Source organism: Sceloporus occidentalis, unplaced genomic scaffold, assembly GCF_023333645.1.
Source record: "Sceloporus occidentalis isolate IW3139 unplaced genomic scaffold, rSceOcc1.0.p SCAF_113, whole genome shotgun sequence".
Classification (NCBI taxonomy): domain Eukaryota; kingdom Metazoa; phylum Chordata; class Lepidosauria; order Squamata; family Phrynosomatidae; genus Sceloporus; species Sceloporus occidentalis.
In genome coordinates this window covers 2,068,812-2,094,602 of record NW_028317093.1, presented here as the reverse complement: position 1 = coordinate 2,094,602, position 25,791 = coordinate 2,068,812, and the positions used below count along the sequence as shown (strand labels likewise).

General features: G+C 35.1%; 1 protein-coding gene across 1 annotated transcript in view; it reads right to left on the bottom strand.

The window, feature by feature from the left end:
- The window catches only part of LOC149282542 (PHD finger protein 14-like), a 120,182-nt gene that overhangs the window by 65,681 nt on the left and 28,710 nt on the right, over window positions 1-25,791 (bottom strand). Inside the window, exons 12-17 of the mRNA XM_089498111.1 lie at window positions 23,512-23,615; window positions 23,242-23,373; window positions 18,472-18,640; window positions 12,560-12,703; window positions 3,699-3,755; window positions 3,485-3,612 (exon numbers count right to left, since the gene is read on the bottom strand). Of these exons, the coding sequence (XP_089354237.1) occupies window positions 3,485-3,612; window positions 3,699-3,755; window positions 12,560-12,703; window positions 18,472-18,640; window positions 23,242-23,373; window positions 23,512-23,615 (734 nt within the window). The remainder of the gene's footprint in view (window positions 1-3,484; window positions 3,613-3,698; window positions 3,756-12,559; window positions 12,704-18,471; window positions 18,641-23,241; window positions 23,374-23,511; window positions 23,616-25,791) is intronic.

The window sequence follows — 25,791 nt, the reverse complement described above, 5'->3', positions numbered from 1 at the left end:
CGAGAGAAGAGAGAGAGAGAGAGAGAGAGAGAGAGAGAGAGGAGGAGAGAGAGGGAGGAAAAAAAGATTGTACTTTATATAAGAGTAGTTTGTCAGCCCTAGGGTGGAGCACATAGAGAGTAGGGTGGGCCAGTGCTCCACTCCACATTTTGGAGGTTGCTGGGAGGCTGCAGGTGAAGAGTCCGGTTCTTGAGTTCCAGCACCCTGTTTTATCTCACCTGCAATATCTAATTAATTAAAGTTGCTGTTAAGTACTTCCCCTGTTTTGTGAGGAGTTGGGAAGCTGCTGAGAAGAAGCTGGTGGTTGGGACATTGATACAACCCAGTCATCGTTTCATATTGTTTAGTTAGTGCTCAATATGGACTGATGTGATTTGCCTAATTCTGGAGCAACAATAAAGCCAAGTCATTTTTACTTTATCCAGTATGTGGAGTTTCTCTGAAACATAAAAGACTGCATGTAAGAGCCAGAGCCCAGGACAAGGTACGAACAAAATAAGTAGTTTTGTCACTATGCACGGCACAATATCTTATTTCAATTAAATCTGACATTTCTACTACTACATAGAGGATATGGAACAATTTTTTGTAGTGGTATATATATCTAGCCACTTCATTTGCCAATTACGTACTTAGTAAATGTTGTGCTACTCTTCATTACACGTTCACTCCAGGCCTCATATACAATTTAATTCATATAATTGCCAGGTAGTTTCCTTGTAATTGCTGTTTTTTTCATCCAAATGCAGAGTCCTCTCTGTAGGTTTGGTTGGATTTCCCCTAACTCCAGTACCTTGCAGGGGATGCATTTGCCAAATGCATCTCCTTCCTAGGATTGGAGAAGTGGCATTTATTCACCTCCATATTTCTATGCGGCCAGCAAGTACCCGTCACACTGTGTGGATGCACATTTGGCATTCCCATTTCAACTGGACCTCTTTCCTGCATAGCTTTGCAGCTTCATCCTTTCAGTAATGGGAATTCATGTTTGGGGAGACTGGGCAGCAAACTGTACTGAGGCTGGAAGCCATGATTTGACTTTTAAGTACATTGAAAAATGTCCAGTTGCGAAACTCAAAGCCACTTAGAGGGTTCATTAGCAATAACCATCAGTACATTTTAAACTCATTAATCCGCAAATGAAACTCTTCTAAACTTCTTTAATTTCTTGTTCTCTGAGGGAGTTTTTAAAGGTAATGTTTTGTAGCCAGCTTATGAATCCTGCATTTTTGCTGCATTGTTACATTTATTGGAACTCTCTGCGTGTCCACATCGCAGATCCTTCAAAAGCCAGTCGGAATACCTGCGGAAATCTATGTATCTTCTTACCCAGTCCCATTTTGTCAAGGATAATGATATAAAGTGTTCATGCAGCTTAATCAGCTCTGAAACAGAAATTGCATGCATGTTCTAGCTAAGCAATTTAAATGTCCAAGCATTCCAAAATGCATTCCCTCAGATGCAGACAAGCCTCCTCGATATATATATTAATGTGTGCTAGGTTTATGTATTCATTCTCCATAACAATTTATCCTTTAGTGACAGTCAGGCAGTGACCTTTCTGGGTTCTAAGCCAACTCGAACATTGTTCACTTTCACAGTCATTTCTAGCAATACACATCAGCAGAGACAAGTGCAGAGCCCATATATCTGATGACTACAGTCTCTGTAACTTTTAATTAGAAAGAATGCTTCGCTGATTTATATTTCTCCCTTGTATGCAATTACTGCACAGGAACAACATAAATTAAAACATAAAAAGAAATGGTTACGAGGCGGCATTTTTCGTTCTGTCATTTTGTCATATATCTAAATACTTTTTTTTCTAAAAACTGGATTATTATTAATATATATATAAAAAGTAGGTTTCTGTCTACTGTTCCAACATTTGCGCTCAACTTTTGTTTCTTTTATAATGAGAAAAACGTAAGTCAGCAAAATAAAATGCCACCGTTAAATCATTTCCCAACATTTCATGTCAAGAATTAAATGGGAAATACGGACATCATGGGAAAGGTTACAGTTCTTCCAACACATCTTTTAGATGGTTAAAGGAACATCTCTCTACATAACTGCACAAGCACGGCTGCCTGTTTCAGTCTCTAGACTTAATGTGGCAGCTGAAGGATTACGGCATTTTGAAGAAACCACAGAGCAGTAATTTCAGTGGCTATCTGGGTGAAAGCAATTCTATGATTCAGAATAACTGCTCTGTTTATGAGTATAGGTAAAAGTCAGGTTGTAGCTTACCTAACTTCCTTTTTAACCCAGAGGAAGCTTGAAATTTTTCTGATACACAAAAAAAAAAAAAAAATTGACTGGACCTTATTGGCTTATTAATCAACGGACTCAAAATGAATCATTTTTATATTCTACTAATGAAGCTGGGGCAAATTATGGTGGGCTCCTGAAGGGGTTAACCCTAGTGTTGGTCTCAGTATTGTTCATCAAAAGCTGAGTATGACCTATACATATCCATATAAAACCATATAGTTTGCCTTGGGTTAATAACCAGCTCCAGGGGCTCAAACTAGCCACAGCTCCATACTTAACTGAACACGTGATGGCTCGCCCACCTCTACAGGACCACGAGTTAAAAAAAAAAAACAAAAAAAAAAAACAACGCCTCCACAAAATCCATAAATTAATGGAAATCTAGAGGTAACCAATTAACTTGTAATTAAATATGTATGAAAACCTCTTCCTCCAAACATAAAAGTGGTATTTTAAAAGAACTGCTCACAAAATCATACTGAACTGAAAAAGAAACACGTGCAATAATTATGAATGATCATCCAATGAAAAAGGGAAAAGCAGTTCACATCAAATATTTCATAATATATTTATTCAATTTGAAATGGAATGTACTTGTCAAGGCTTGGGAATAAAATAGCACAAAACCAATGTTAAAAAATATAAACATATTATCAGGTATAGCACAAAACGAAACATGCATTTAAAACAAATATTAAAGAAAATCAACCCCATCATAAGATGTAATTTACTGAAGTACAGAAAACCCTAGTTAAGTCCTATAACTTAATAAGGTAACAAGTATTTTCAGAACTAGAAGGCAAAGGCACTATAACAAAATGCAAAACCTATTTCAATGCAAAGCATGGAGGAAAATTACTAGCAACTCTAATTTGGTTTCAACATAGCTGAGCTCCAGAACATTAGAGCAGTTTGCAAAATAGTGGATTTCTCTACAGGTCGATTTTGCAAAGGGCATTTTGACATCGTTATAGTGGCTATTCTAAAAATATGTTTTGTACAGAAATTACCTGTAACCCATATATCTACAGATTTATTGATTCCCCTCTTATCTTCTTAACATGTTGTACTGATTTTCTAAATTTTTCAGTGACTTCTCTTCAGTTTAGCAGAATTAATTTATCACTCATTTTTGTAAATATCTTTCACTGTTGATGACAGTAAAAATTATTAAAAGTCATACAATTACAAATTTGCAGAACTCCTGTACCTTACTAGGTTTTCATTGTCTCCAATCCCTTTACAAGAAGCACATTCTGTCCTCAAATCCTCAGATTTAGGTTTTTTATGCAATGGCATTGGTTGTCTTCTCCTCCTTTCTCGTGGAGAAACACATTCCTACAAGCACATTAAAAGCAAAATAAAAATACATGGATGTGTTTTTCTTGTATTTTCATGTTAGCATTTGACTGGTATTAACCAACCTCAGGCTTATCATCCTCAAGCATGAAACTTCTTTTTCGTTTTTGCCCTCTGGTTCTCTGAAACAAACAAAGGGTTAAAATGTTTACTTTCTGTAAAGGAGACTAACACATGCCAACAGCATTTTTTAAATTCTTGTGGATTAAAAGAGATTGTCAGAACAATCAAACTAACCTAAGCATTATTCACAGACAAGACCTTTCTCCAACTGGCAGATATAGAGCTAAATTAATTTAGTGACTGATAAACTAATGTTAAATATATATTTAAAATACAAAATTCATTTTCCTTCTTCAGATTAAGGGATTAAATTGTTCTGTTTGCTCCTACTCTATAATGATATGATTCATCTATACAAAGACGATTACAATTCATATAAACACATTTTACAAATCTGTTTGCGTCTCAGGGATTATAATCTTTAATAAATTGTCTGCTATAACAAAAGGTAGGCATACGTCCATTAGAAAGAAACAGAATTAACATGGATAGACGGCACGATGTGAATTCTAATCTCTTTGGCTGTTTCTACTAAAAGCCAAGTTTATCTAGTGTTTATCACTGTGAATGTTTGTTATTCAATATGGACAATAATACAATAATTTGTGTGTTATTAGTTAAAACAGATTGTGCTTGTTTCTTATAACTTAGATTAAGATCCTATAATACTTTAAGACAAATTTATACATAAATGTGTGCGTATGTGTGATATATATATATATATATATATATATATATATATATATATATATATATACACACACACACACAAACACAACTGTAGTTGACCTTGAGAGAACACACTTTTTGCCAAGAAGGCTACATTGCAAAACAAAGCAAGACGTGAAGGGTACAAGCAAACAGGCCTTGGTTCGGAATACACAAGAGCAAAGAATTTATCACAATATGTACACATACAATTGAGAATGCTACAAAATACTGTATCACAAATATATACTTTAAAATGTCACACAATCCTAAAGAAACCCATTAAGATGTGTTGACTTAAGAACAAAAAGTTCAACTAACCTAATGTAGATCTGCAGATAAATTCATCAGGTTTATGTATCATGTAATTATGTATCACATTTGAGATCTTAAAGCAGGGTATAGTTGGAAGGACAGCATTTGGAATGTGAACAATGTCTGTGTGTCTTTTGTAGTTATTTATATACGAACAATTGCCCAAGTTTTAATATCAAAAACAATGTTTATATATTTTCACGAACACATCACGCTCACATAAATTTTGACAGCTCATGATCTTTTTCTCTTATAACTCTGCCTGGGAATATAGGCTAACATTTAAGCTAGGTGATCACAGTGTTGTGTTCTCATAGTACATACACAAGAATGGATTAGGATCAGATTAGGTAAAAGCCAGGTTACAGTAGGAATAAACACAGGCAGAACATTATCTTAACAAAATGTCAAAAATCATGCAAAATAAAAGTGGCTATTAAAAAAAACAACAAAAAAACACACCCACATAATCAAAACATAAATATTGTAAAACATATAATAAAAACCATGTCCCAATGAACAAGCGCACTGCCATTTTCTTTAATATATGTCATGGTGTTTAATTTGAATACATAATTGTATATGTCATTGTATAGAACATTTTAACCAACATACCAGTACTAAGAAAACTAGTGTTTATCTTCAACAGAAAAAAATGTCAGTGTAACTTCAGTAAGTGAATAGGAAACTGAATACGAAATCTTACCAACTGATTTATTTTAAGTCACCCTTTTGATAGACTTGTTTGACTATGGTGTAACAAAGCTGTTTGGACTTCAATGTTACTGAATTCAGGAATTACTGTTGGAAATTTGATGGGTGACCTTACTCAGGCAAAGAAAGGTAAAGCATTTGAAGAACTAAATTAGGTTTTTGAATGGTAAGCACAGTACACATAACCCATCGTCATAAATGTCCGCAACCTATTGTTGGTTTTCTTTTGCCTTTTTAATGGTTATTATTAGGGTGTAAAAAGAAAGTTCATGATTTTTTTTTTATATAAATATGGGTCGCTATGACATGTCATTAGCTGTATTGTCTGATCAATACAGGGTTTATGAGAACCAAATGATAAACAGAAAAAAGAATGGGGAATATTGAAAAAATGACTAACTTTCATCTAGACAACAGACACAAAACAAACAAACAAAAAAATCCAACAGAGATCTATTTTAATATTTTTTTACTTTAGAGGGGAACTCCCTACACAGCTTATTTTTACTATTTGTATCACTTAAAATAGCTTTTTTTTTTTTAAAAAAGTGTTATTTTCTGTTTCAAAATAATATAATAGTACAATGTTTTGTATACATATTACACGTGTGTTGTAAAGCTTTTGTCCTAGCCCAATCAAGCAGAAAGCAAACCAAGTACTTTTCATCTCTCTTGGGGTGAACAATAGAATCAAGGTATATTTTAGGATGTAACAACGTACAAAGCCAGCACATGTAATCATTTTTACTCACCACTGGCCAGTTCATGTTAAAAATAAATCCAACATTAATAAATCCTAGTTACAAACACAAAATTTATTATTGCACAACAAATACTATTGTGGAACACTGATAAAAAAAAAAAGACGCATAAAAAAAGAAATAAAGAGAAATAATAAATCAACTAGTGAAGTGTTTTCTCTAAATGTTTTTGTTGCATAATCCAAAAATGTTCTGTGTATAAAAATTTATACCTAGAAAAAATATCTAATTTTTCTGAGAATTCAAGCATAAAACACAAGATACACATTTAATCCGGCGTTGTCTCATTGATACTATCTTCTTATGTCTGCAGAGAGCAAGATATTAGCACAAATCTGGTAAGATTTAATGCTGAAATGATAGACCAAACAAGATTTATTATCAAGATTTCCTTTTTGAAATGTTATGGCAATTTCTGTTATTTACTGAAACGTTGCTTTAAGCTTAAATATATATTTATAGAGACAGTACATATACTATTTTTTAAATATAAAAATTATATATATGTTTTAGATTTGTACAGTGAGAAATAAAACCATAACTGACTCCAGCACTGGAAAAACCACATCAATATTTTACTGGTCAATGATGTTATTCAGATTTATGGTTTCTAGCTATTCCTTCCACAAAAGGCCTAGCTAATTTATTTCATGCAAATGATCTCCAATTTTAGGCGTCCTTCAGTGAAAGGTACATAGGAATATTACTGTCAAAGGAGAAACTTCTAATATGCTTCCTACAACCCTTCTGCATTGACCAACAGACTGTTCATGAGCCTTAAGTGCTAACTATTGTTTATTACCAGTTGTTATAACTATTGTTTCATCAGAAATAGCGCAAGGAAACTGTTAAAATGTGATGTGAGACAACAGCAAGCACAACAAATGTTTTTAGAATACTTAAGGGAAATAAACATTAAATAGGTAATATGGTATATACCTGTACAACAATTAGGATTGATGATAATCTGGAATGTGACTACATATCAATATTCATTCATTAATGTACATATTTTTTTCTTATGAATGATTGCTGCATAAGCACACAGCTTGGGCAAATATAAGCTTACAGAAAAAAAATATACTGCATACTACATAAATATATACATAAAATGCTGGCCAATCAACTGGTTAAATTCATGTCAATCAGACAGAGGTCCTCATTAACAATAAAATTCATATATTGGCACAGCACTACATATATATATATATATATACACACACACTTCTAGAAAACCTGCATTTCAAAATATAAAAAAAAAAAAAAAAAAAGGATTCCAAGTATAGAAGAGAAAACAGACATGTCATGCCGTCACAAGGTGGCTCTCTTCTCAAAATAACAAAGAAAAGAACAATGACCTGTTCATTCCTATAGAATAATGAATCTGTTGTCTTCTAAGTAGGAATTTTCCCTTTGCTTATACAGGTTTGTTATATCTGCCTGTCACTATAACTTACATAAAATAACATGTATATGGCAGTTCTGCTAAATATTTATGATTATTAATGTGTAGGCATATAATTACATTTATTTTGCATACATATTAATATATATTTTAGTATTTATTTTTTTTAACACTTAAATATATTCTTATTTGGATATATTTTATTTTGTGCACTGACCAGCCTTTCTTGAGTTTCTTCAATCTGTTCGGACCATCTATAAACACTAAATCCAAGTTACTCTTTTGAAAAATGGAAACCTGCAACATCTAAAAATGCATTAGTTGACCCATACCAAAAAGGAAAACTGAAATTTTCTAACCTCAGGAAAAAAATCAATGTCACTTAATGCAGAGCTCCAATACTTAAAGCTGCATTTCTTCTCTATAGCCTTGCGCTTCAGTGGAGGGAGCTCCATTGTCTACTGGAAAAAAAGAAGCCTCCCCAGGTGAGCCACTGGTGTTCGATTTATAAGTGAAAACTTTTCAATATAAACATTCCTTATTTGGGGCAGTGTCCTTATTTATAATTTCATTACAATATTTTCAAAACAATATTTTTACATCAATTCCTTTAAACAGAGGACTTCTCCTTGTGCCACCACCCAAAGTGCACTTGGTGCAGTTAGCTGAATTCTCAATTAGCATCAGGTGGTGCACCAACCACTGAGGCATCATTAAAGGGATGGTGAGTCCCAGTGGCTTCACAGACCATCAACCTCGAGACCCGGGTGGCTCTTTAGGACCCCAAAAGAAAGTTACCACGAGCCACTAAGGTAAGCCTTTGCTCTTGGCAGAGAAATTTGTCATGAAATTAGTATGGAATCATAGAAATAAACTGGGCGTGATAGTACTTCTATAACCTTGTATTTGGGTTAAAGGAACAGTGTAGTTCATTAAATTTTCTCTCTTTAATGTATGTTAAAAGGGAAGCACCACTGAAATAGAAAATTTTCTTTGAGCAATCAATTTGTCGCATACAGTGATGTATGATGTGTAGCAACAAAAGCAGGTTTTAATACTGCTCCAATAAGCTTTCTTTATCTATAGAAATGTAGGTCACCATTGAAGGAGAACGTGATATTTTGGTGACATTACCAATACTTTAACGATCAGATTCTTAAAGGCAATGTGAACGAAGTCCTGCTTATCTCAGTCCTTGCCTCTGTAGACTATTATTTGTCAGGGGGTCTTGCTGGGTGATTAAGGCGGACACATTCTATTGGTGTACCATAAGGCAGTATAATAAGAACCTGTGTGTTTGTCTAGAAGAATGGTCTAGAATAATAGAGCTAGAATACACATTTGCAGCAAAAACAGATACCAAGAACATTGAATTATGTAAACATTTTGAAACCAAAAATTATACTTTAAGAATAATAGTGATACAAGTATTTCAAAAACTACTGTGAGAATTCCCTTTTAGGGGAAAGGGCGTTCGCATGAAATGATAAAAATATATCACATTGAAAAAAATATTCTTCTCCGAGTATTAAATACATTGCTATAAACAGTAACTTAGTTTAGCATTAAAGAACCTGGTTTTGTATACATTTTGATTCCTTTATCCTCAGACCTAGAGGCTGCCATTGTTGTTATTCATGTGGATGGCTTCAGCTGCACAAACACCATACTGAGCTCATTCTTTATGGTAATGTTAACGAAGTATGTCCATCCACAGACTTTTATTAGTCAGAGTGTCTGGCCAGCTGATTAAGACTAAGCAATTCTATTGTTTAGCACAAGCAGTATCGTTGAGGAGTCAGGGTGATTTTTGTATTGGGCTAAAATAACTGAGCTAGAACACATACAAATGGCTAATATACTGCTGTCTAAACACATTTAAGAGCAAATTTGGTAAACATTATACCTTTTTTGGCTAAAGTATAATGGAATGCAAGCTTTCAAGATTGAAGTCTAAACTAAATTTTGCAAAAAAGGTTTTAAAAAAGAAAACGGCACGATATTTTTGAAAAAAATTTAATCCGATACTAGTAATAAAAAATGGTGGGAGATCTCCTTTAAGAGTTCTAGCATAGAACTAAGCGTGGGTATTTTTAATGTGACAATTACAAAAGTAACAAGCCACTCGATACTTCTTTAAACTGACTTCTCACAATCTCATTTAAAGATCACACCTCAGCACTGCGACTAGTAATGTGTACGAGAACTCAACTCGGAGTGTAAGGGTTAATGAAAAGGCAGATGTTTTCTAAATTGGAAAGCAAAAGTTTAGACCGTTTTCAACTGAATGACAAATTTACGAGTAACATTTTCCTTTATGCGAAAACTATTTTTATTTATCAGAGCATTAAACAGAGCAACTGCAACATAATAGCAGTTGATTAGAAAGTTTGACTTGTTTGGGGAAAGAATCTGCACATGCACAACAAAAAACTGATAGACATTTCTGTTTGCCATACCAATTATTTCTAAACAGTATATTAAGAATGGAAAAGTTTTATGATGTTTCCAACTTTAACTTTTCTGCAATATTCCGGGTAGCAATTAGAACCATTTTACCTTCAACAAATATTTATCAAGCCATTTCACAGGAATTCTGTTTGTTCTATGCCATAAGCGCATAGACAGTATCACTCTGGTGCTCATTATAATACAGCCAAATGCATATTCATTCTATTTATTGCTTAAAATGTGCCAAACAATAATGTTTATTTGAGTAGATACTTGCAAATGCTTGGGTCAAATTGGTCCCAATAGTGGTTGCTTTACTACTATTGTGATTTAAACTGTGTGTGCGTGCACATAGTAAAGATGTTACCACTGTCTGTCCAGTTATATATATATAATGCCCTCAAAAGCCACAGAAGTGTACAACGGATAAACAAGGCATAAGTTGTGTATCACATGATAGTTTGCACTTCCAGGGGAAAAAAAAACGAAAAAAAAAAAAAACAAGAAGGAAGAAGAGTAAATTCCAGAAGCACATGTATAGACTTAGATAGCGAAAGACAAATAAAACATAGGTATTATATGGATATTAGTATGTTATCACCTTATATTGTACACGTTTAAACTTATGTTGCTTTGGAGGACAATATTCTTGGTGATCTACCATCAATTTTTTGTATATTTTTGCATTAAGTGTGTCCTATCCTTTATAACTACTGTCAATCTTTCCCAAAGGTTAGGAATCCAAAAGAAACAGTTGTAATATGTTGCATTAGTTTACTCATCTTTGGGGAAACGCTGCAAAACATGTCAAATGTTTTTGGGATCTACATCTCTAGTGCAATTGATTTTGCACCACAAACTTTTGAAGTTCTACTGTAACATGTTGAGTTTATTCACTTTAAGGTCATTGTTTATCTAAGATGTGCGCTATTTAATAACTGCAAACCCACAGATTTATGTTCCCAACAATAAGACAAATAGCATAAAAATTTAGTTATAAATATATTAATGTGAAATAACTGAACATCTAACAAAGATGTACATCAGAATAATACAACTGCAGAGATGCCCCTTTATTTGAATTTAACTTACTTCAACATTAGTGAAGATTTACTTGGCATATTAGCCTTCTCTGTGTTTTAATTGATCTTGTGTATAATTTCAATACAAGGTACTCCAATCAGTGGTCTCACAGATCATTGGCAGGGCTCCTAAATGGAGTAGACTGCTGACAATGGCATTGGAAATTCCAGCCAAAAGCACATTGTTAGGCCGCTGGTGAGGATGGGGAACTGAGCAGCTTGTCTATTTGTCGAACCGCCTAAATAGGTAAAAAGGCTAGCAACTTTATGGCTGAACATAGTGCCTTCATATCAAATATGTATCTTACACTTTTTATAGTTAAAGCATTAGAGCAATTTCTTGACAAAAGATGAGAAAACTACAGTTTGATGGTTACGTTTTTGTCTATGTACAAGTAGAGATTTCTATTCACACTTAAAGTAACGCATATACATAAACTGATACATCACAAACCTCAAGGGGCCACTGAGCTTTAGAAACAGCCATTCTGGATGTAAAAGTGACACAATATCTATAAAAATGGTTATACATATCTATAAAACAAGTGGTTGTCTACCTTGGCTTGACTGTTTAGTGCTGGTCCTGCTGGCACATAGCTCAAACACGTTTTATTATTATTATTATTATTATAGGTCTGGGAGAAACGACCATCTAACCATTACAGGAACCACAATATTATCTCTGTGTGTTACGGACAATCCCTGCTTAAAGAGCTAATGAATGAAATAGCAGCAAACATATAAAGTCAGGCTTTTGCGGCCCTTTCTAATATTTGCATTTATAATTTAAATAATTGAAACACCATATCAATATTTACTATTCATATCTAAGGGAAAAAATAAGCTTACACAAGAAAACAAATCAATATTTTTTTTTTATTTAGATGTAATGAAAACAGCCAGTCAATCCAGTGCATAAAGAAAACATCACATTTAAACAAAGGTTAATGTATAGATGTGCATCATATATTCTGCATATGTGTGTATGCATATGAGTAACATATAGACATCCATATACACACATAATCTGGGCAACTCAGATCATCAGCTCTTCTGCATATAATGGGCATTTGGTTCTCTGTATGGGAATATTCGGTGAAATTGATGTTTTTCCCCTTTTAAACTTTTATTAAACATTCAAAACACACCCTACCTACCTACAGTCATATAGCAGGCAGGTAATCTTAACAATGATAGTGCCTTTAGCAGCAATGAGATTAAACAAAAAAATGTAAACCATTTCTGGTAGACTTAAGCAGCAAACACCCTATTTAGCAGCAGACACCCTATTTAAGTAATGTAGCTCCAGCATTGAAATAATGCAGTCACTTGGCTTTTGGTGACATACAAACACAGGGTTATGTATACAAGTCCTCTTTACACAACTTGCTATTAGTTTAGGAAATGTGCAAAGATTTTCACATTACCGACAAAAGATCACTTCGTTGAGAATGTTCATGGTGTAACTCGGGCTGTCTGGTGGCATCTGCTGCTGGTTTCTCCTCCTTGATGTCTTCAGACTGTTCAAAGTGTAACTGAGAGCTTTTCCTTCTTCCTCTATAGCAGTGTTTCTGAATAAATAAATTAAAAAAAAAATAAAAATAAATGCTATAAGATACACATTGAAGTAAAAATGGAGCATGCTTTGTACAAGTAAATGTCAATAAAAAGATGAAATGGCAAACGATTTTAGGCTAATGCTACAAATACATGATTTAAACTTAAATCTCTTGACCTTTCTTGTCTTTGTACAAATGAGCCCTCTTGATCTATAAACCTTGACGATAACTGACCCTCCTGACTTAAATTCATTATAACAAAACCTATTAAAGACACTGTGTCCTCTTCTTTACAAGATGCTCTTCAAGGTTTATCTCAAAGGGGAAAAAAAGTTAAAGATCAAATCAATGAGGCCGAGAATTAAGTCAACATGCATCAGAAGTTACAATCTGCACTTAAAGACCAGAGAGTGCTGCAAGATAAACGTTGAACATTGGCAAAATCAGAGCAGAAAGCGTAGCTTGTGAATTATTGGCATCTCTACAAGGTGTGAAAATAGGACACTATTAAAGGTTAAAGGAGGGAATTCACAAAGTACTGGTTATATAACTTTATAAATGACAATATACAAGGTGAAAAAATAATTTTATACGGCAAATACCCTTGCAGAGTAGTAACGCAACGTAAAAAAAATGTATTCAAACATTAGAAAGTCATAGTTACTGTCCACTTCAAAGTGCAGCCAAGAGAATTCCAGTACTTTTAAATCAAATTTTATGACCGAAATACTTGAACATGAAATGTACAATAATCTAAAAAGCAGTAACAAAAATACACCTTAAAAAAGATGTAAAATACATGTTCACTTTCAACCGTCCGAGTACATAGCAAACATTAAATAAAACGTGCTTCCATTTCAAAGACATTTTAAAATATTTGCTTATATACAGTATCTATAAAATCTGCATCTATTCAAAGTAATTAGATTTCTTTGTTATTTTGGGTAAATTTGACTACTTTCATAAAGGATAAATTTCTATATATAAGCCGCCAGGTACTCTAACCATACGACAAACATTTCTACGTTGAAAGTCAGCCATTTTAGTTTCGTCTCTATGATGTTAAAAAGGAGCTATGACATCAAAGATTCATAGTGGCGAAAACCATCAGTTATTCTAATGTTATTGTCCAGTTATGACAGTAACCAAAACAAGACCAATCACACATTAGTCGCAATTCCTGAATGAAGACTAACTGAAATCCCATATTACTCCAAAGCAGGAATACATTATTTATTCCTCTGTAAAGTTACCTTCATAAATATTTCAGGACAAGGCAGTAGTTTAATATAAATAAGCAAAATACCAGTTCTCACATACAACACAACAGAAAGCCAAACAAATCATTATTGTATATAGGCTTCAGGACAAGGAATGTGTCGACACGTCAGATGTGCAAATACTAGAATAATTCAAATGTAGGCCAGGAAGAAGTGTGTGTGTTGTGTATAATATATATATATATAGATATATATCTATATATTTATTAAAATGTTTATTAAAGTGAGTGACACCACTAGTCTAGGTGCTTATCATGCATTTTTAATCTGCCTTCTCTAGTCCAGTGCTCGTGTTTAAAAACATGCTTTCGCCCTAAGGGCTTTTGTCAATATTGAATCTTTGAGCAGTACCTCTTTTAATTTCAAATGTTGAACACTCTGCTGGTATAAGCAGAATGAAAAAGGTAGCAACTGCTACCGTGTCCTAGTTTTTAAAAATATGTCACTAAATACCCATTGTCCATTTTGGAAAATAGTACGAGTCCAGCTTCACTCCTTTTCCATCCTTGCTACATAAAAAAAAAATAAAAAAATAATAACCGTATGTGAAAATATACCATCAGCTCCACCAAAAAAAGGACAAGAAAATGGCACGTAAAAGAGCAAGCCATTAAGAAAATTTTAAAGATGCAGTGTGGCTTTTACATTAAATTCAGCTCAAAGGAAAATATTTTTAGACAAATGTACTATATACACGTTTGAGTTTTTGTGTTGTTTTTTGCTCTGTTTCACATAAGACAGAGGGCTGCCATTAGTTTTTTCGCTCATGTGTGGATTTTCTGGTCAATGAGCATGATCTGAATTTTATCGATTGGTTGAAAGGACTAAGATACTAATAAGACTCTTTTTCTCTCTAATGCAAGTCTTCATGCATTAACAAAACTTCTAACGGCCAAGTCTCATCACCTTCACAAAGTGTTGTTGGCCTTATTTTCCATAAAATTAATTTATATTACATTACTGTCAGGACCAATCACTGTTCCTTTAATTATAAACAAAAATGACAATAATGCAATATTTATGTCTTATTTGTTTAAGGTGCACTCTAGTCCTATTTTGATGTTGAGTGCATATTGGAGTTCAAATTACTTGGACTCTAGTGCCTTTTACTGCATGTAAAAGTAAAGTGAAGTCATTCTTTTAGTTTTTGGAGACCGGTCCCATTTAACTCCTCCCCACCACCCTTAACTGAAAGCAAGGAGCATACCTCGATATGAAGCCCATCACATTTCCTCTGTCTATAAAAATGTTTTTTATTATACACGTAGTTCGCTTCTGCTTCATTAGGAGTGCATTATACAAAAAATACAAAACAAACAAAATTTTAAAAAAGTTGATAATGAAAGTTTCTCTTCTTCACAGCCTGTAGCTAAATCACGCAGTAAAAATGGAGCAAAATTATTAGTATTCTCTTCATTTTTTTTTTTTTTATTAAGTGAGCATTAATCTAAAACTTCACCATTTAAAAATGCATGGAGTGATAAAGATATTTATTATTAACTTTTGGCTATATTAATGTAGTACTTTACAATTCATGAGAAAAATAATGCTTGCTGTTACTTAGTACATTCTGATTTTTTCCTCCTCAAGACAATAATGCTGCGGGAAACATCATTAAACAGAAGGTATGCTTTATAACCCCTGAATGTATTAGGGGTATTTTGTTTTGTTGAGCCTTTCTGACAAGAACATTTAAAAAGGGTCTTTGGTAAAATAATGAAATCAAGCTTGACGTAAGGATGTAGCAATACTATAATAATAAATATTAATATTTAGCAATAAACTTAAGATCTCAAGTCTATACTACACTGTACGTGTCTCTAGAGCTCAGATAGGCTGCATCCATACCTACAGTAAGTTAAGCTGGGTACTACATGGAAACTTAAGCATTATGGGAAATCTGGTAGGCACTTAGGCCCACTCATATATATGACTGCCTGGTTGCTTATTGACTATGCACAGGCAAAGGGGACTAGGGTAACTAGAGGCTGTATTTAAAAAAGGTACAACTTTGCGTAACGTGTTGGTATTCAATAGATTATGACATAATAAATATAGATATCTAATGAGGGTTATGGAGCTAGACAGACTCCAGTGCAAAGTTTCAAAAGAGTTCATATTATCGGAGCAACTAATGGAAAAGCCCAATCTGCAGGAACAGTTCATTGATTTCTATACATAACCCCAATGTGCCTTATATAACAAGCAACCACAAGTAGAACTCAAAATGCATTGGTACAATGAAATTGCTTGACAAACATGATTCTAAATATTTGTAGTCATTAGGCAGCCATTATGTTGCCGGACCACTTTTGCCACCCTCGGCCAACCAGCGAGGTTATTGATCGAGTGCAGCAGGCACCTCGCTGGCTACAATAATATCTGGGGACCTTTCAGGGCAGGCTACCTGAAATTCTCCCTCTGCTGGGGGCGACTTCACAAGGGGACAGGGGCAGCGACAGCCAGCCGCCGGGGCAGCGACAGCCAGCCGCCGGGGCAGCGACAGCCATATTATGCTAGCAATGCTTGGGGGTGGGCTAACCCAAGTAGGTGTGGCTAAACACAGCTCTTCCAGCCTGGAAAAAAAGAGGACCCTGACCTGGAGCTGCAGAAAATAATCGCTTCATCCGGAGAGTTCCCAGGTAGGATTACAACCTTCCAGTAACGCAGCTGGTATTAAACAGGAAAACCATCAAAAAGGGCCATCGCTGCATGCAGTTAGATGCAATGAGTGTATTATCTGATCCCTTTAATATTTTATGTATAGATTTATCTCTCAGAGCATTGACATGGTTATGGATAGGTTAAAATAAGATAGCACCATGAAAGGATGGTATTAAAATCGCCCACTTAAATCATCCACTGCTCCTGCAATATTTCTTATGTAGATAAATGCTTATTCTTTAATCCCAGAGGAACAGATGTGGAAAAACTGCACAGTCCTTCAGCTCACACAAATGCATTCGGATCTCTGGGAAAGGAAAAACCTATTAACTCCACTTAAATTTTAAAATAAATTGAATTATTTCACTTTATGTACAGCAATGTTGTGGTCTAGTGATTCACTTTTACTGTTATTGATTTCACACGAGAAACAGAGCACAGCATTTCTGCTCTATATAAACTTGGATGGTAGATTAATAGAATCGTTACAAAATAAATACCAGTCAGCAAAAGCCAAGATTGCATGAGAAAAAAGGGAATATTTCAAGAGCCAGTGGCTTCTTATCCTGTATACCCATGGCAAAATGAATCTAGCTATGTCATACCAGCTATGTAAACCATATGAGAGCTGTAAAACAAATACAAAGGATTACTAATCTGAAATCCACCCATTTAAAGGTGCTGTTCCACTTATAGAAATCATTAACGATAGCCAATTTTATTCTTTCTAACATGAATTGCAGTACCTGGTTTTTTATTATCATTAATAAGGCAAACATTATGTATAAAGATTTATTTACGATCAAGGTTTGAGCCTTTAACAGTACTAGTACTAATATTTCTAGTGCTGTATTTAGTGTATCCAGCAGCGTATGTAAAACAGTACCTTTACAAACTCATTCTGGTTCTATTACAGATCCTTTAAAATTGTGATGCTGTATGCTATTTCAATTGGGTCAAAGGGTACTTAGAATACAGATCAATAGAAAGTAGAATACAGAGATAAAACATGAAGATATTTTTAACGACTACAGTGACACGGCTGTACATAAGCAAGTTCTTATGATAAGAACCCAATAGTCATTTTAAATAAGATGGCTTCCACTAATTAAAAAGCAGATCACCAACTTTCAGGATTTTGGTTTCTGTTTCACAATAGTGAGTGGTACTGGGTATGCCAGTAAAGACAACAGCCAACTGTACGTATCTCCTTATCCGCTGACATATACAGCAGCCGGATCTAAGGCAATTAAAACCTGCCATGGGTTGATGGAAGAGAGTCCTACCTGGCTTGCACGTATCAAATTGTAGATGAATGATAAGGTTGGGGGACTAGGAAACAATATTCTGTTGAAATTGTGCCTTTTTTACTTTTTTAGGGGGGGTTATCAGTCACACGATATAACAAACTGGTTGTTGCAAAACAGGCAAGGAGCTTCTTAAAAGTTATTTTCTGTGATTAACACATTCATAGGAAAGAACTTATAATTTATGACTAAAAAAAAAATCAATGTTCCGGTCACATAAACAAACAGCAGAACTTTATCACAGTTGCTGTAACTAACCACCGAAAGAATCATTTTAACAGTGATTCTTCAAATTGTGAGTACGGTATTGTAGGTACTTGAATCATTCTTCTGTAACACTAACCGCCGAGTACCGAAGACCACAATTCTCAGTGTTTTCCCTGGAGGAAATATTGCTGATGGTTTAGCAAGATCTTGAGAGGTACCAGCCGACTACCATTTGGCTAACCCTCCTCTATATGATCTACAGTTTTGTCTGCCAACAGCCTAGCGCATTGTAGAAGTTTTAAAGCATTTTCCATAAACTTACTGTGCTTCTCAGAGGGGTCTTTTTGGTGTCTTGTTGCATATCTTGAGACACAAATTTGACAGGTTCCTTTATCTGTCGTCTGGATCTCTTGGTCCCATTAGGTAAAGTTTCCATGGCAAAGTCAGCTTCCAGATCACTGCTGCCAGCCTGATCACATTCTGAACACTGCCTAAAATAGTAAACATCAGGACAATCAATGAAAACTGTTAACAAAACACAAATATACATTTAACCACTCACTCATTGTGTAATAACGCAGGTAATCCGTGAACATGTTTTTTTGAAAAAACAAAATGTGTGACAAAATGTATGATCCAAAGAAAACTAACCAATCAAAGATTTCACTAGCATCCTAGTATATCCATATATATATATATATTCAGACAATGCTGCAATATTAAGGAGTACAAGCAACTTCTAGTGAACAAGCATTTTACAAATGCCCACTTCTTATCAAACTCCTAACCATCAAGCTGGCTATCTTAAATATGGCAAGAAGACCTGCAGGTATGTTTTTCACTGTCACTATTTTTTTGCTTTATAATGTAAACAAGATAAAAAACTTGTGTGAGGTGAGGAAACCCACTTATGAAATGTGGGACAAAGCAGCAGATCTGAGTTTTGGTAAGTAGAAAACCCATGTGGTTTACATTTGATTTCACTTAAAAGCCTCAGAGAGTGAATAAAAGATGATTCATAAAGAGGATCGTAGTAACTCACAGTAAGTTCTAATGATGGCGTCTTACATGATATATGTTGTAACGTAAAGCACATGCATGTTTAAATGAAGCGGTGTTCTCATTGGCATAGCTCTCCCTCGCCTGGGGAGTGGCTTTGTATGGAGGAGGGGCTAGCCTAGATGGCCTTTGAGTAGGCAGGAAGTAGGTGTGGCCAAATGCCTCTCCTCTGCCAGGAGGAAGGTGACGCCCAGAAACTTCCTCTGTATGCTCATGGGAGCTCGGGGGTAGCGAATCACTGCAGCACGAAGAACGGCCAGGCCAATCTCCAGCCTTCAACAAATGGAACCCCGACCCGGTGCCGTGTGCTTTACAACCGAAACATTTTATTTTAGGGGCAGTGTTTTATTCATATTCAGTAGTATTTTGCTAGTCAAAGTACTTCTTATAAACACAGGCTTAATGAGTTGGTAAAAAATTTTGTGTGTATATGTAATACACCTTTATGTATATTTATGTTTAATATTTGCTTCTGCTCCCCAACTATCACGTCACAAGTCTGTCAGTTTACTTGTGATTATAATAATAATAAAAAAAAACATTTTTAACCATTTCAGTTGTTGAGTATGTTTTGAATTCTTACTATGCCGACGGCAAATGATATATAATAAAATAATTACTATGCTGACAACTGTTAACATAAAATATTTTTAACATGTTCGACAGCCAAGTGAGTCAATGGATGCATATGGCTCCAGGCTTGTGTAAGCTATGGGGGCATACAAGCACCGTCACACTTATACTTTAATGTGAAGTTTTGTTGTTTAACCCCTTCGTGACAAAGGCTGATTTTACTTTTTGTACCCTTCGTGACAATGGCCTTTTTAACATTTCTGCGCTGCTTGTGTTTAGCTGTAATTTTCTTCTTTCCCGTTTACTGAACCCACACACATTAGATATTGTTTTTTTCAGGACAAGAAGGGCTTTCCTTAGATGACATTGTTTTGATTGTATCATATTATTTACTACTAAAAAAAGTATAAAATATGGTGAAAAATTTAGAAAAAAATGACTGTTTCTAACTTTTAGTTGAAAAATCTTTTACTCATCTATAAAAGGTAATGAAAAAACCTGCTAAATGGATTCTACTATTTGTCCTGAGTTTAGAAATACCCAATGTTTTTATGTTTTTTTGCTTTTTTCTACCCATTATGGGGCAATAAGTACAGGTAGCGTTTTGCTATTTCAAAGCCATTTTTTCCAAATCTGGTAATTCTTCCCCCCATGTGCAATTTCGGGTATCTTTGAACCCGGCCAATGCAATTTACCCCATCAAATCATATATTTTTGAAAACTAGACAGCCCAGGGTATTCCAAATGCTAGTATTTTAACTATTTCCATGCACCATATCTACCACCAGTTTTTGTCAAACTTTGTGGTAGTCATTTTTTTGCATTTGTTTTGTCACACACATTTTACTTCAGGTATGAATTAAAAGGTTCTCGTTTATGTCACTATCACAAAACACCCCAATATGTGTTCAGCAACATCTCCTGAGTACAGCGATACCTCACATGAATGATTTTGCCTGGCTGTTTGGGGGCAAAAGGGCCACATTTGGGGCATGCGCATTTTTCAATGTTGAACTTTGGCATTTGGGGATCCACTGCCTATGCCCTATTTGGTACATCTTTGAGTCGGGCCATTTCAGTGTGCCCAATAAACCCATATATTTTTCAAAACTAGACACCACAGGGTATTTTAAATGCTGGTATTTTAACTCTTTGCATGCACACATTTTACCACCAGCATGTTTTCAAAGTTTGCAGTAGTATTTTTGTGTGTGTATTTTTCCCACACACACCTACTTTATGTATGAATTTACAGCTCCTGGTATATGCCACTGTCACACGACACCCCATAATGTGTTCAGCAACATCTCCTGAGTGCAGTGATATCCCACATGCATGGATGTGTCATTTTTGTGGGAACTAAAAGGCCACATTTGCTACGTGTGCATTTTTCTAATTGGAAATTAGGTGTGTGGCCATCCTTCCCCCGGTGTTAATTGGGACGTTGTTGAACCTGGCCAATTCAATTTACCCCATCAAATCATACCTTTTTTAAAAGTAGACACCCCACGGGCATTTAATATGCCAGTATTTTAACTCTTTCCATGCGAGAATTATTTTAAGCTAATATGCTAATTTTAGGACTTGCTCACAAAAATATATTTTTTTTTTGTCTTTTTTTAAAAAAAAATTTTAACATTTTTTTTCAACTTGGAGGTTCCCCTGATAGTGACATCAGTGGGAAATGATTTTTACATTTTACTATTTTTTTACTATTTTTTTTCTAATTATTATTAAATTTTATTTTTTAATTTATTTTTACTAATCACACTGTGATTAGAAAGCTGGGTTCCATTGACTTGCATGGTGAATGCAGTACCTGTATTCAACCTGCAAGTGGAGCCAAAGTTCTCTAGATGGTCTGGACCATCTAGCGAACTTTTAAAATTTGTTGGTTCCTGTTACAGGGCAGCGGCCATCTTGCTTGATGGCGAAGATCATCGGCAGCTGCGGCTGTGACCGCTCTCCGGAGCGGTCACAGCCCATCGAAAGGTAATTGTTTGGTGTCGCTGGATGCAGAAAGCGAAAACAGATCGCTTTCTGCACCCGTTTAAAGACGTGCCGGTCCTGGCACGTCAATTGTCGTAAAGCACATGCTTTTCCGTGTCGTGCCAGGACCGGGAATTGTCGTTAAGGGGTTAATACAGCACAACTCTGGCAAACACAATATTTTCATAAGATAAAGAGGAAAACATGAACAAAAGAACAACGTGCTAAAACCACAGATAAACTTCACCTTTAAAATGATGGTCTATTATATGCCCTTTGAATTAAAGATATACAAAAGGATGATCTTAAAAGGAAAAGGATGCAATCAATACAGCTCAAGTTCACAAATATAATCTTATCTCCAGAAGAACATTTGGACTAATTAAAAGTGAAAAAAAACATAAAACTTGAAGATGATAGGTAGAACTCATGCGTGTAATGCACAGCAATGGAAGATTCTTGGTTTAAAATAAAAGAACAGCGTCTACCTGACCTACTCTACCTGGACTCCAACTGAGAAATACCATTTTTATCCCTCTGGACAGATGATACTTAATGGGTCTTTCAATTTAGTTAAAAGGCAGAACAAAAATCACAGATTTCCTGCTCAACAATTTTTGAGGCAGAATGGTCTGTCAAAATGACACAAATGTCTTTTCAGATTAGCCACAGTGAGTAAAGGCAAAGATTGCCAAACTAAAACTTTAGAATACAAAGAAAAGTACAAAGGTGCGCAAAAGTGCAAGAGCAGGGGGACAAAACATCAAATTGTACTAAGAACACCTAAAAGCAAATACAGTGAGACAAAAAAGTGAAAAATAAAGCATTAACAGCACACGCTTTTGAGGCTCATGTGAATCCAAACATTTTTGCATATAACACTTGATACAGAACAGTATAAGGGTGAGCAAATCTGTGGACACACACACACACACACACGTATCTGTACACCATATATGCAAGGACTGGGGTGCAATCTAGGAGATGCTGTGTAGAAACATGAAACTCTGCAGTATCACAGTCTCATGTAGTATCTTCATCCTTTATTTTACCATCAAAAGGACAGGGGCGAAATGCGGCAGGGAGAAAAAAAACCTCTGCAACAACCTCCGGGTCTAAATGTTTGCTTCTTATGGCACAATACATCTTTTAAAACACAGCATGATACTGTATTGCAAAGATTTCTGGCCCTAAACTCCCATTCATAATCTATATTAATACCAGATTAAATTATAAAATACAGCACATTTGTAAAGGTACAAGGATTTAGCTAAACAAAGTGCAAATACTACCATAATAGTCTGGAACAATCATGTTCAACTCGTTGCTGGCATGAGGATCTTATCTAATTTTCTAGAATATAGGTTAGGAACTCAAAATTCCAGTCTTCTACAATAAAATCTCTAGTTGTTTAAAATATTGTAAAATTATGTTTCACAAAAAAAAAAAAAAAAAAAAAAAAGACACTTACCAATAGCTATTTTTTGTTTTCTTAGGCATCCTAGTTAGCGGGGGATCCAAACATCCAAGATGATAGTGCAGCTTGCAAGTGTCACACAGCAGAAGTAGGTGTTGATCATGGTTCTTTTTACAAATTCCACAACTTTTGGGGAGAAAAAAATCAGAGCACACTTAATGGAATTGCTCAGGAACATCATGAATGAGTGCCGTCCAAAGGTACAGCAGATCAAATCATGCTTGAAGACTAGTTACTATTGTAGATTTTTTTTTTTTAAATTACCTATATAGCACTCCTGGCAATGTGGAAGTTTTCTGTGTGCCTCCCTCTCTTTTACTTGGTTTTCTCTCTTTTGGTGCCCTCAGTATTGCTGGAATGTTTGGTTTCTAATGTTGTAAAAAAAAATAAAAAATATATGAGTTAATTTTGCAATAAATAATACAATTTAATTAATTTAATTACTATACAGAGATGCTGACTCAGGGGCACCCCAGAGTATATATCATATGTCTGTACATATGTAATCAAGTGTCATATATATATAAAAATCACATCCATACAAATATGCATGCATATATATACACATCTATACAAACATATACAAACAGTTGCTTGCATAAATGAATAATCATTGTTTCGACTGACATTTGTTAGACAACATGTTTGGCAGAGGAGTCTGTTTCATTGCTTGAAATATATGACAGCGGAAAGCTATGGCACGGCTCACAATAGAATACTGAAGTTGATTTTCCGCTGCATCCCAGCTACATCAGTGCTCCATAGGTTAATTAGAAAAATGATCTTATTGGACCAAACTCTCCAACAAAGCAGACGAGACTCTCTTCGGGTTTCCACTAATCTGCTGTATGCTAGCTTCTCAGACAGCAGCCATCTATCAAAGTCATTTCTCGATGGCCCTGTGGGCCTGCATCTGTTCAACCAACTGGAAAAAAGTGTCATGCAAGCTGTGCAAATTAATTCTATATCTTCTCTTATGAATAATAAAAAAAAAAAATATATATATATATACACACACACATTCATACACACACACTTGCACACATACACTACACACACAGTGACACATATTGTACTAGAATTATTGGTTGGCCTGAAACCTTGATCAGTGCAGTACGACACTGCAGAATATGATGGTACTTTATAGATCCATAAAAAAGTTTGCATTTCTCTATCATATATAGGTATGATCAGCATTTAAGAGCTTTTCTATATATATACACATTTTAATATCTGCTTGTATGTGTATCGGATTAGCTATTTTGCTTTGTGTCTACTATTTTGTATTGATAGATGTGAGGCATTCATCGCGTTGACTGTAATTATCAGCAAAGCTGCTCTATAAAGAAATCTCTGTAGCCAGGAATGATGTGGCCAACTTGGCATGGCCAATGGAATTTTACACTGGCTGATTAAATCAATGGAAAGGCTGAACAGGAAAACATCAGGCTGCTTCCAAGAAAAGTCTTTTGAAAAATCAAGCGAGTCAAGGAATGTCTTCTGTAACACTTAACTGCTGAGAGGAGCAGTAACAAATTATTATGTATGCAATGCTGCACTGATAACGCCTTCACTGCCAAAGGATAGTGAGCTGCGGAAGCAGTCATTGAATTTAAGAAGGTTACAAACCTGTAACCAAGAGAGAAGCTTTAGTTTACCAATCTACAGTAAGACCGGTTCAAATAAAAAGGGATTTGGTCAAAAGCGTGAGGCATGAAAAAAAGCTTAGAATAAACTTAAAAATAAAACTTTATGATTGAGAATTATCTGCTCCGATATTGACCATAAAATACTCAAAATCTTTTGAGGTTGCAAAAATCCACATTTGTGTGCTCTGTGTGGTTGGTTAACAATCGTTATTTAAACGGAGTTAACACTTAACAATCCACATACAGGATGTGCGGTTGACAAAGTGGATTCAACGTGCCGATCATCTATCCCATAGCTACATTTCACGGTTGGGAATTCTCAAGGGGGCGGGGGGGGGTTCTCCTTAATAAAATACAGCTCTTTATACAGTAACGTAAGTTGGCATTGACCAAAACCTACTGTTATCTCGTTTTATTCTAATAAACCAACTTTACCTCCAGACCTGGTGGCTGCCATTGTTGTCAGTCACATGATGTGCAGGGAACGACACCCAAACTATCACCACACCATTCTTTATGGTAAGGTTATGTATTCGTCCCTTCACAGACTTCACTTAGTTGGAATGTCTGGCCGGGTGGTTAAAATTGAGCTATTCTATTGTTTACCACGGGAAATATGACAAGGTGTCAGGGTGTTTGACTAGTAGATTGGGTTGAGATAACCAAGCTAGAACACATACAAAAGAATAATATGCAGCTGCTTGAAACCGTTATGATAAGATTTGAAAAAAGGAAAATAGAGCAATATTTTGAAGAGTATTTTTAACCAGACACTAGTAAACAAAATGGGTAACAGTTCCAATTTAGCTTCCCTGGGGGGCTAATCACATGTTGTGTATAATCAACCAACACATGTTATGCTGAATGTGGACATGCGATAGATTATTTATGTACA